A 13,338-nucleotide genomic window follows, 5' to 3' on the forward strand; every position below is an offset into this window, starting at 1 on the left:
AAAAACGGCAAAAGGGAGAAAACATTGCTTCATGATAACGCTCCAACTCTTCGATGTTGAAATGAAAAAACCTGACCCTAAAAAGCAACGTGATCAAACTGTTCGTAAAAGGTTAGACTTGCTTCGATAACGTTACCAATTAATGCTTAAAAAATCTTCAATTTTCGTCAATATGTAGAAGTACAGAATACAGAAGGCTGAAATAACATTTTTGGCTGTCTTTGGCCTGAAATATGTTTCCAATAGGCTACATTAAATTCCATTTCATAAGGTGTAGACTTCAAAGTTTCCAGTTTGGCTGCATAAGGCACTAAATATTTTGGCCGAATTAAGACTTTTTTTAGAAACTCTTGAACACAAAAACGTATTTCTCTAGCAATTCTGCTTAAAATATTGTAGGAGTATTTCCGCGGACTATTGACAGTTTGCTGTTAGAATTAGTAACCCCCCTATTTCTACCCCTTCCGTATTTTTGACCCATCAATATAATATATGAAGGACCCTCTTGTGATTTGAGGATTTCGTTTTGTGTTAACTCACATGCGCTTATGATGATATTTAGTTTCGGCTTCGAAATATTGTTTGCAGGCATAATGTCTGTGAATATCCTAATGTATTGCTTTGTTCAAATTCTTAAAGTTTCCAGATGTACAGTCAGGTTTCCGGATTTTAGATACTAAACCCATGTTAATCCCTAGAAGAGGTAGATCTAGCATTACCTCTAAGGTTATATTGGGGTAAGATTTCATAGCATCTGTGATTTTTTTCGCAGTAAGATCTTATTGAATACTTCACAGACACGCCGTCAAGTGAATTCCGAGCTTCCGGTCGTTACGCCGGTGGAAGCAGTCCTCTCACTGGTGAAATACCTTATTCGTGCAACCCGCTCAAACTCTTCATAATTGATGTAGCCGTATTTACTATGTAGAATGATCAAGAAAATTTTCCTCGTTTTACTAATAAGAAAGTTTTGATGAGGTGATTGGGTATGATGGATGTATGGTATTAATAAACGGAATCACATGCTGTATTACTTGCTCAATAGAGATTTTTGCTCTCTTAGAGACAATGCTCTCTTAACATCTATATTCCAAACACCCAATAAAAAAGACGATAAAATCATCTTAAATTCCAAGAACTAATTTACAACATAATCCTTTTGCTTATCATGAACAGTAGATTTGTAGATTTTTAAAATAAATTATATGTATAGAGGTTTAATCAGTACTTCGAGAATTCAATAAACGAACTAATAAACAGCATGTAAGAGAACAGTAAATAGTATATTAAATTAATTATCTCAATTATAAGGACTTTTCATGTTTCGTCATAAAATGTATTAGTGTCAGATTTGTACAATGTCAATTGTACATAGTTTATTTACAGTTAATATGGTCTAAACCTTGAAAAAAACTTACTTATTCTAGCATTAATAATGAAAGCCAAAGTTTTTAGTTAACAATGAATTAAAGGTAAAAATTTGTTTTGTCTTATTTCATAAATCCCACTTTTTGTCTAGAAACAGATTAAAGTAGTAATTATTATGTTAAGGGAAAAAATTAGTCCTCAGCCATTAAATGAATACTGTCTTCAGCAGTCGTTCGAAGGGTATTTGGTGTTAATAAAGAAAACCGATCCTGGTAATGATGAGATTTTGAGGAATAAGATTTCAAAGGAGATGTGTCGTTTCCATCCCAGCTCGAATGTTTTGGTTTTAATTCTGCAGACTTTGATTCTTTGGCCTAGTTAAAAATGTGATATTTATATTATAGTTATACAGTATATTACAACATAAAAATAACGAAAGCGGGATTACAGACAGGGCACGGCTACAGTGCGTCGAAGTATATATATATATATATATATATATATATATATATATTAATGGTAAATACAAGATCTACTGAATTTAATAAAGAAATGGATATGTCCGGACTACCCGCATGGTTTTAAAAATGAAACCAGAGGAAGGGAAACGCAAGCAAGAAGAGAAAGAGGAAAAATACAAAAGGAGGTCTAGAAAAATAAAGGTAGAAATCATAAAGTGTTTTAGAAGTGTTAAAAAAAACCGATTTAGAAAATAAATTAATACATCAAACGATTTCAAACAGCAACAAAATGATTTAAAAACTTGTTGTTCTAATTTGAGTTAGAAAGAAAAATGAATACCCAAGCTTCTTTATCTAATAGTATTGTTTCAGTAACTAATGTCGAATCTAAACAAACAGCTTCATCAGCTTCCATAGTTGAACCAGGTACAATTAGAACTAGCAAAATTTTAAAACCACCCACATCCGATAGCCAAACAGCATGGAAAACTTAATTCGAAGCTGCAGTTAGAGCAAATGGCTGGACTGACAAACAAATGGTAGTGTCGCTGTCCTTGGTAGTGTCGCTTCGAGGACAGGCAGCTACCGTCTTGCAATTTCTTCCACAGGACGCACCCAGTTATACCTCGCTTCTCTAAGCTATACAGACAAGATATGGCTAGCAGCATCTAACGCAGGTTTTCCAACGCCAGCTGAAAGTTTGATATCAAAAGCATCACGAAAGCCTGCAAGAAATTTGAACCCGAAAATAAAAGATTGTTGCATTTGGCCTACTCTCAGGCACCTAAAGATTTTCTGGAACAAATTGGCATACAGGCACTCACAGATAGACTACAGGATGTTGAAATGCAACCAGCACTTCGATTACAGCATCATCAAATGCTAAATGAGGCACTAATCTTAGCTAAAGTGTATGAAGAGGCGACAGGTATTTCCAGATCTCGCTCAAAATTAAAAAAAATATGATTTCGAGAAAATAAAGAAGTCATTACCGCAGATAACCAACAACCTATTTTATCCCAGATGTTGAGAATATTACAGAATATCTTCAACAGAAATGGAGGAATCACTTTATGTGGCAGAAAAATCAGTAACCTGTAATACGCAGATGGAACACTAATACTCGAAGCGAATGAAGTCGGAAACACAAAAAGCGGAAAAACAAAAATATTAATAGTAGTCAAGGCAAATAACAATCTACCGGACATACACCAGATGGCGAAGTAGTAGACAGATTTGTATACTTGAGCTTATTGATAACCAACAATTGCGATAGCTCCTCAAAAATCAGGCGTAGACTAGCAATAGCTCGAACCGCAACAGCTAAATTAATTAAAATATGAAAAGACCGAACAAGGAATGCGAAGCTCAGGTCGGTCAATGCCCTTATTTTTCCCATTAGTACATACGCAACTGAAACATGGACCCTCAAAAAAATCGATAGAAGTAAGATCGAAGATTTCGAAATGTGGGTCTACAGAAGCATTCTTCGCGTGTCCTGGACAGAACACAGAACCAACCTGTCAATTCTGGAAGAGCTTCATATAAAAGACAGGCTACTAAAAAAAGTTAACCGAACTTACCTAATTTACTTCGGCCACATAGCTAGAAGTACGAGGACCAATGAACTATTGGTAGTAGAAAGAAAGGTAGTAGGCAGAAGACCGAGAGGGAGATCTCCAATACGATGGGTAGGTAGGAAAATCCCTACATGAGGCCATCCATCTGGCAATATTTAGATTGTCACCACCCCCTGACAAGGGCAATATTTAATATTTTTATTGGGAGTTGACTACAATTTCAGTTTAAAATAAGTTTATTTTCACGTTTCGATTTTCACTTCGGAAATTATGAGAACGATTGGGAAATGGAAACGTCAAAATAAACGTATTTAAACTGAAAAGAAGATGAAGAACAATATTGAAAGAATTATGAAAAGTACATAAATACAAGTAAAAAATAAACGAGGCAAATTAATACAGAAGACAAAAGAATATAAAAAAAAATTTAAAGAAGAACTGAATTGAATTACAGTTTTGGAACCATTTTGGAACAAAACATGGAGTTTGATGATGGTAAAAAATAGAAGAAATTAGAAATAAAAGAAACCAATTGAAAATAAATATACAAGATATACTTAACTAATAACATAAACACTATAAGGAAAAATTTTAAGATAAGAATGAAAACCAAGAAGAGAATATTATGCAACAAGAATGGTATAGAAGGATGACCATGAAATACAAAAAATCGATATCAAAAATATCGTAGAAGGTACAACGAGAATAAGTATAGGAAGAGCAAGGCTACAAATGATATAGATCTGGAGATGGATTAAGTGGTTAGAAAAAGTAGGTAAAAGCTAGCTGCTAAAAATAATAGAGGACGCACAGACAACCGATAATATACAAAGAGGGTTACTATGTTATAAGGTAAGACTGAAGAAAAGATACATACATATACATATATATTATATACATATACATATATATTATAAACATATTGAGAGATAAAGGAAAACACATTAAGAGATAAAATAATTATCAAGGGACATTCGACACCCGACTTCTGAAAGGAGTAAGGTGGTTCGAGAAAGAAGAATAGTGCATTTGGAATATTTGAAAAATTATAAAACAGTACACATATCTGTGTAAATATCACGATGTGTTAATAAAAATTTTCAAAAGAATATTGATTAGACGAATTAGTTGAATTAAAAATACGTACCTACCTAACTAGTTTTTAATTGTATTGCTCACCAGAGTAAAATCTATTTACTTACATTAACTTCAACTGAAATAGTCTCATCGTCATTATGAGGAAAATGGAACACTCTGAAATTTGGAGATTTCGGCCAATTTGTTGGCGGAGGACTTCTGATCATATGCTCGTGCATTTCTGGAAGAGACATTGGGTCCACATCTAAATCCAGAGATAGTTCCTAAAAATATTGGAGATATCAAATTAATTTAGTTATATAAACTTCTAGTATAAAATGGTATATATTAAAAATTAAATAAAAAATGAAATTTTCCAAACGGATTACAATTTCATCAGAACGTTTTTCCGTCTGAAATCCCTTCAATATTATCTAAAACTCTTATGCATATCTTATTCCTATATTTGATTCTGCGTCACTCTAAGTAACCATTAGCTAACAATCTTACTTCTCCAAAACTAGTCACCAACTAACATTACCTTAGAGATTCTTTTGTTCATTGATCAATTCATTAATCAATTACACATCATTCTTTTTTTTATTTAACACCTAAGCTGTGTTTATACCACTGAAATCTGGTCACAGTTGACACATTATCAATTCTTCTTTGACTTAAATTATTAAAGGATACTTATAAGAGCTTAACCGTATGGTGTCCTATGATTCTATCTAACAACTATGAACTAGCACTATAGCTAACATACAAAACAGCATTATGCTCTAATTTTACGTCTTCTTGCTTAATTCCGAAATATCTGTCAGATATGTATGACTGCAAAATTTCTGAATATTGTTTCATAAGAATTTTTAGTTTAAACCTTCATGCTATACTTGGAAGAAGGCCTTAGCTACGTCTAAAAAGATTGTAGAACAGACTTTTTCTTCTAATGGTTTTTCAATTTTGTGTACCTGATCAATCGTAGAATGTTTATTTCTAAAGCCAAATTGTTGGTTTGGAATCACTTTTTTCTCTGCAATTAGTAGTTTCATTCTTTTTCGCAGGACTTGCTTAAAAGCTTTGACATCAAAGTCTACACGAAGAGACTTCATTAGGTAATTAACTTGGGTTTGGTATCATTATAACCTCAGAACTCAATCTAAATGCAGCATTGATTATGTTGGTCAATTTTGTTATGGCTTTGCGAGGCAGTTTTTTTAGTAATTCTCCAGTAATTAGATCATATTATCCTGGTGCTTTCTTCGGATTTATTTTTTCTTTAATTTCATCAGCAACTTCCTTCGGGGATGTTGGTCTGATTCTCTCTTCTGTGTGATTAGGCTCAACGTCAGTCTGATGCTGTTTCAACGTACTTTCCAAATATGTGGTAAATATATCTGCATTTTGCTTATTGCTTTTTGCCCAGCTACTGTATTCCGATTTAATACTACTGTAAAGTAATTAGCCTTTTTGTTGCTTTCCATAGAGAGTACTCAGTGCTGCTCAAGTGCTACTCAGGTAAGAGTTGATTGACTTCCTTTTTATGTTTTGAATCTAAAATAGATTCCTCCTCAAGATAAAACAATTTTTTTTATTCGTTTTATCTTAACACAGCTCCCTAAGGAGCTGTGTTTTGTTGCCACTCACTTCCTTCTTAGTTTTTTCTCTTTAATTAACATTTTAATTTCTTTCGGATAGTAGTTTCCTTTTACATTGGATCTTAGAGAAGGAGTAAGTCCCCATGCTGATTTTATATTTTGAACAAACAACTGTAATTCATCATCTAATTGTTCAGGTTTTTTTAATGGTACTTCTAATTCAATTCTATCTTCAAGTATTGATCTAAAGCTTTCCCGGTCTGTTAGTTTATTTGTTAGTATTGGGTTACACTCCTTTCTAATGATCACTTCACTCACAGTGAGTATTATGGGTGAATAATATGAATTCATATCTCAACCATCATTAATGTCTATATAATTGGATGAAATATTCTGAATAACGAAGAAATATCAATTAAGTCCGGTATTTTGTTTCTATCTCTTCGCCAATAAGTCGGCCAACCTGCTGATATTGCTTCACATATCTATTCTTTTATGGCTGCCAGGAACTCTTTTCCTTTAGTTGTCAATTTTGATCCCCATTGGGTGTGCTTTACATTAAAGTCACCTCCAATGATATATATTTTTCCAAATTTTTCATATATTCGATATACTGATCTTTTTTAATGGAATGCATACTGTTCTTTTCACCACAAAGGGTGCATTTTGGTTTCTCTTTTAGGGGTTTCTCACAATCTTTTATAAGGTGCTTATCGATTCATCTAACACATCTTGGTTCCTTATTACAATATCTCTAGGTATGGCCATAGGCCTGACAACTTTTGCACTGTGGTACCAGTTTTAAACTCCTTAGTGGTTGGATTTCAACTCTCTTGCTCAATATGTCAGTTATCGATGGCTTAATCTGCAAAAAAGCCAACTCCATTTAGGCAAATTTTTCAGTATGAACATAAAACCGTTCAGTTCATGAATAATTATACTTACGGTTAATTATTAAATCTCAATTCTTTCTTTTAATGCTTGGTGTTAATAATAATTAATCAAAAATAACTTTGTTTGACCTAAAACTTGTTTTTTGCGCCATAAAAGGAGTTAGCTTTTTTAATATTCAGTAAGAAATAGAAAAAAGGAGTTAGCTTGTTTTTTTTTTGAACATCTTTTTAAACAAATTAATATAAAGAACTAAAATTCAAAAGTATCAAGAAAAAATAAAATATTACAGTATAAAAAACTTAGATTGTTTAAAAAAATGTTTATTTATGAGTTAGATTATTGTAGTAGGAATGATAATCAGTTGGGATGGAGGTTTTTAGATCTTGAAGATCCTGGAACTTTCTGATGGTTAATGGCAATCTATCAGAATGGAAGTTCGGCAGCTGAGCAAACTCCTTTGGATTAGTCATTTTTTCACGCCGATGGGGAAGTAGCTTCCATTCTTCTTTAAAATTTACTTTATAAAATACGTATATTTCAGGGCTCTGATTTCAAGAAAAAATAGTACTGTTTACTACCTTACCTGTCAAAGGTGAAGAAAAAAAATTTACCTCGAGGTTCTCTTTCATTTTTCCAGGTCGAATGGATTTAAGAAATTTGACAACATTAAACAACTTAAAGAATGAATGTGCTAAATATTCAACGTAGTATGGTTTTGGATTTCTGCGAGCACTTCGGCAAATACCAATGTATTCAGCAGATACATTAATAATTTTATTCCGAAGGTTTTTTTTCGATGGAGACATGCATATAATCTACCTCCATTTGTGTCTGACCTACTTCAAGATACTTCTGTTCAATAACGACGTTTCTGGTCATCGCCACATTTATCAAAGCATTTGAGGCTGTAACGTTTCGATTTTAAGCTGCGCGTCCGTCGCTGTAAATTACTACTTTTTTGTCTGTGGGGTCCAAGATTTGTGGTATAACTTTATCTATAAGAAAGTATGAAATGACAGAAGCAAATTCTTCAGCGGAAACTCCACCTTCTGTCTCATTCCATAAAAAGCAGTATGTTTCCTTAGTTTTTAAATCCAATGCACAAAAATTATGCACATTAAGTTTAGATTTGTAATACAGTGATGATAAGTAAACCTTCTCAGTTTTTATGCTTTTCTTTTTCAGCACGAGCCTGCTCTTTTCTTGTTGTGTTTTTCTATACATCTTCAGATACAAAACCCAATTTATATGGCATGCATTTTTAGCAGGCGTCTTTATAAGGATGAAATAATGATATGTTTTCCGTATCTAAAGTGTTATTAAATTTTGCCACCGATACAGGCAATACGTTGTTTTAGAACACCAGTCCGAAACATAATAATCATCAAGCGACTGTTTTGATAACAACCGTATGGGCACGATTCCACGTTTGAACTACTTTCTAACGGTTGGCGCAACACGGAGTTGGCGCTTTTACCGTAGTCGGGGTATTATGCATGAAGGTAGCTTGTTTTTGGGCAGGCTATTTGAAAGGCTTACGATAAAAAATAGGAGTTAGCTGTTTGTGAACTGATATATAGCTGGGTAAAGAAAGCAATACACAAATAAAAAACGATATTACAAAAAAAGTGGAGTTAGCTTGTTTGCAGATTAAGCCATAGTTATTCCATTTTTGGAAATATTTTGCTAATATCTTCATCTTGTCTGAACGCCTTCTTCTTCTTTTAGTACCCTGTCCGATTATCGAACGTTGGCGATCATATTGGTAATAATAACTATATTTAGGTCAACTCGAAATAAATTAGCGGATTTAGCTGGAATAGCTTTTTTTAACCACTACTCTAATTGGTATTCCTTGTTTATTTTCATATGTGTGATAAGAAAGTTTACTGGCATTTAAATCATTCCTTATAAATAAATTTTTCTCTCTTCAGCGTCTTAATTAAATAATTAGCTCTCCTACATTTCGAATTTCAAATTACTCCTACTCTGTCTTCTGCCATTGTCCACAATGTAACCATCAGAATAATGATTTTAAAATGTTTGTCCTTTTGTCCGGTGTCTGTTATTTGTAACTGTATGTGAATGTTTATGATATTGGATGTGCTGTATAGCCTAGTTTTTTGACGAAATGCCTTGAAGATGCTATAAGACTGAAAGTACTTGGGCAAGATTTAATAAAGAACTGTGCTCGATATCTGCCTTTTATTTGTAACTCACATATTCAAGCATTCAACCATATCTTATTTAATATAGTTTTTAACAAGATAATATAGTATATAGAAAAAAATAATTTAAATCAAAGTGCGATATATCATATAGGATAGCAGTAAACAATGTGCGACGATTTTTGTTTTTGAAAATCGCAAATAGAATTTTTGAAAAGAAATTACATATTAAATATTTTATATTGAAGTAACAGGCTCTAAATTGGATACTTTCAAATAGGACAGACAGAGGTTGTTTTTTTTTTATTGGGAATATCGCTACCGTAAGCCAAAGAGTTACAGATGCGATAAGAGGCTTATTAGCCGCCGATTATTTTTGTTTTAATTAAAATAGTGTTTTAGGCCCAACACCGAAAGTTACAAATGGGTCTACTGATTAAGTAAGTAAGTAGTTGAAAAATATAACATTCTTTAAAAGACGGCACCACAAGAAGAAGTATGTTGTGAAAAAAGAAGTTATTTAACTAAATTTTTGATGCATACATCAACTGGTGTTAAATCAAGTTACTTGTTTGTTTTCAATTTTAATCATTTCATAGTTTTTACCAATAAAATGATACATAGTCACATTGAGAAACACAGGGTGTTTTAAAAAGGTATGTCATAAATTAAATCACGCTTTCCGGGGACAAAAATAAATTGATTGAATCCAACTTACCTTAGTACAAAAATGTACACAAAAAAAGTTACAGCCCTTTGAAGTTACAAAATAAAAATTGTTTTTTTGCATTATCTCCTAAACTGCTTGACATTTTGTAATAAAAAAGGACACGTTACTTTCTTGTTCTGAAAAATTTTAAGGGGGATGTGCAGCCCTAAATCCCCCCAAACTTTTGAGTACGTTCAAATCAAATGAATTTTTTGGCATCATTAGTTTAACACATTATTTTGAAAACTGTTTTGCCTCCTATCACTTTTTCGAAAAACTAGTTTTTTCCTAGTTGGCCATAAAATTACAATTAATTTCTACGGATACAATAATTACAAACAGTTCCATCAATAATAGTCAATAATTTGAAGCTATCATTTATTGTGTGAATAAGATTAATATTAAAACTTTTGATATTACAATGGCCTACACATTTCAGGAAATGGCAGATATGCATTTAACTTTGGGTAAGTTGGATCAGATTAAATTATGATTTCAATAAACTATCGGGAATATCGTAGGTGAATGTCAAGGAAATAGTGCAGCAGCCGCAAAGCGTTATGCAGTAAAATACCCCAATCAAAATACAATCGATAGACGATCATTTCTCACCATTGATCGTCGTTTGCGGGAAACGGGTACATTCCAACCGCAAGTTGCTGGCAATAGTGGTCGTCCAATAATGGATGCAACTGATGAAGACATTTTAGAAATCATTGAAGAAGTCTCTGGAACAAGTACAAGGGTAACAGCTGCTCAACTAAATGTTCCTCACTTAAGGGTTTGGATGCGTTTGAAGGATCAGCTGTTTAAACCCTATCACTTAACAACGGTTCAAGAGTTATTGGTTGAAGATTATCCTAAAAGGATTGGATTTTGCGATTGGTTGTTAATAGAAAACACTCGAAATGTTAATTTTATTAGAAATATTTTGTTTAGCGACGAGGCTACTTTCAGTAGAAATGGAATAACAAACCATCATAACGAGCACATTTGGGCCGACGAAAATCCTCACGCTAAATAAACGACTCATCACCAAACGACTTTCAAAGTTAATGTTTGGGTAGGATTTGTGGATAACAATCTAATAGGCCCAGTATTTCTTCCCAACAATTTAAATGGTGATAATTCTTTGCAGTTCTTGGCAAACGATTTACAAGAGTATTTGGAAGAAGTGAATATTGCAATAAGGCAAAATATGTGGTTTCTACAAGATGGCGCTCCACCGCATTACAGTAATGAAGTCCGGGAATACCTTTGCAGGCAGTATCCTGGTCGGTGGATTGGAAGGGGTCGTGACGACCTATTTCTTGGCCACCCAGAAGTCCAGGTCTTAACCCCATGGACTTGCAGACTTTCTTTTGAGGTTTATGAAAGAGAAAGTGTATTCTGTAATAATAGAGGACGAAAAACAATTGAGGGTTAGAATAATTGAAGCTACAAATCAATTTCGTCAGAAAAATATGATTTTTCAGCCCATTCGGGTTTCCTTAATAAAACGATACCGAATTTGTATTGAAGAAAATGGGAGTCATTTTGAACATTTATTGTAATATCATATTTATAGAGGTTATAGACATTTTTTGTACTTGTTAATTCATTTAAGCCATTTATTTAGTTGCACGTAATTTTTTAAAGGTTAATGAAAAGGGCTGTAACTCAATAAAAACTGTTTTTTAAAAAAAGTGATGAGGCAAAAAAATTTTAAAAATTTTAAACAAAATATTTCTAATAAAATGATGCCACAAAATTCCTTTGATTTGAAAGTACTCAAAAGTTTAGGGGGATTTAGGGCTGCACACCCCCCTTAAAATTTTTCTGTGCGCTTAGATTTTATTGTTTTTTTTTATGAAAAATGCTTTTAAAACAAGAAAGTAACGTGTCCATTTTTATTACAAAATGTCAAGTAGTTTAGTGAAATTATGCAAAAAAACAATTTTTATTTTGTAACTTCAAAGGGCTGTAACTTTTTTTATGTACACTTTTGTACTAAGGTATAGTCGACACGTAATTTCGTGAGAAAATTTATAGGAACCAGAACGGGTAAAATACTAGAAAATGGCAACAATGTCAGAGTGGTCACTACTTTATTGAACAGTAGCGTAGATATCTAATTTTTAATTAAATAAAAGTTTTTATTTTTATTTAATTTTATTTAAGAAAAAGTTTCATTTTCTATAAAGTTTAAATAAAAAATATTGGTGTTGTTAACTTCTGTGATATATCTAGAAAGAGATAACACTAATCGACTCGGCTAAATAGAACTTATTGTAAAATAACAATACCTATAAAAAATTGTTAATAAAAGTAATTATCACATACAATTAAACAAATGTTTTATGTACAAGTATTTAAGTATACAAACGTTTTAATAACACAACTGCTCATAAGTTTTAAAACTTATGATCACATTTTATCCCTGATAACTTAGTTATTGTAATAAAAAATATAGAGAATTCATTTTTTAAATTATATACAGGGTATTCTATTAACAACTTTGGTTTGACACCGTGTGAGAGAAGACTTAGTACCTCAATAATTTAAAAATGGGTAAGAAGTCTAAAACTTGTATGAACATCTTTTTTTTATATATCTAGCAGGTATTTTCTAATAACCTAACCTGTACTTTGATTTAGAAGAAGAACTTACTAATCTACTCAGAATCACTGTTATCACTAGTATCAGTTGTATCTTCTATATTTATAGTTAATTTGGTTAATGCTAGTAAATATTTAACATAGTCATTTTCCACTGCGATTACATGTTTGATTACACTTGTCCAGTTGGTTGCTGTGATCTTTGTGACTTCTCTTCTAATTAACTGGAGAGCAGTAGACAAAAATTTAGGAGCCACGTTTCTTCTTCTTCTATTTCCTTTAAGTTGTGTCCATATTAACTCTATTGGGTTCAATTTACAATAGTAAGGAGGAAGTACGATTGTAAATTGTAATACTGGGCATACCAAGCACGGTATGCCCATTACTGCGAGTATAGTTATCAACAACATATTCCTTCTGGTACTGTCTACTGTAAACAACCTCCAACAATTGCTTTTTACTATATGATGCCTCAAAGTACAAATCTTTCTCAAAAAAAAATTCTTGAATTTGTAATTTGTTTCAGGTAATATTTGAAATTTTCTCATTAATCTTGAATAATATGATACATTGTCCATGATAATCACACTATATTTAGGTAATCTCGGAAGAAAAGGTTCTTCAAACCATGATTCAAAAATTAACTTTCTATATCCTCATGATAACCTAGAGACGCCTTGTAATATTGTTTTGCAGATATTAATAATACATCATCGATCCATATATTTTCTCAACCGCAGTGTAAAATTATAATTCTCTGTCCTCTCATGAGTATCACACTAGGTCTCATCTAAATAAACAACGTTTCGTTTCATTTTTTGATACTAAGTTATCTATCTGATAGAAATGTTTCTTAAAGAAATAATTATTCTAGTACTTTCCATTA

General features: G+C 32.4%; 1 protein-coding gene and 1 long non-coding RNA gene across 3 annotated transcripts in view; both read right to left on the minus strand.

Moving 5' to 3' along the window:
* LOC140443569 (uncharacterized) overlaps positions 1-13,338 on the minus strand; it is a 365,838-nt gene that overhangs the window by 342,173 nt on the left and 10,327 nt on the right. The gene's annotated exons all lie outside the window — the stretch shown is intronic.
* Positions 1-13,338, minus strand: part of LOC140443564 (uncharacterized) — a 42,062-nt gene that overhangs the window by 21,313 nt on the left and 7,411 nt on the right. Inside the window, exons 4-5 of one of the 2 annotated variants that reach the window (XM_072534894.1) lie at positions 4,612-4,770; positions 1,560-1,742 (exon numbers count right to left, since the gene is read on the minus strand). In XM_072534894.1, the coding sequence (XP_072390995.1) occupies positions 1,560-1,742; positions 4,612-4,770 (342 nt within the window). Of the gene's footprint in view, positions 1-1,559; positions 1,743-4,611; positions 4,771-13,338 lie in introns of those variants that run through there. The other variant, XM_072534895.1, reaches the window with a different exon arrangement.

The sequence above is a fragment of the Diabrotica undecimpunctata genome, chromosome 6 (genome assembly GCF_040954645.1).
Source record: "Diabrotica undecimpunctata isolate CICGRU chromosome 6, icDiaUnde3, whole genome shotgun sequence".
In the NCBI taxonomy this organism is placed as follows: Eukaryota; Metazoa; Arthropoda; class Insecta; order Coleoptera; family Chrysomelidae; genus Diabrotica; species Diabrotica undecimpunctata.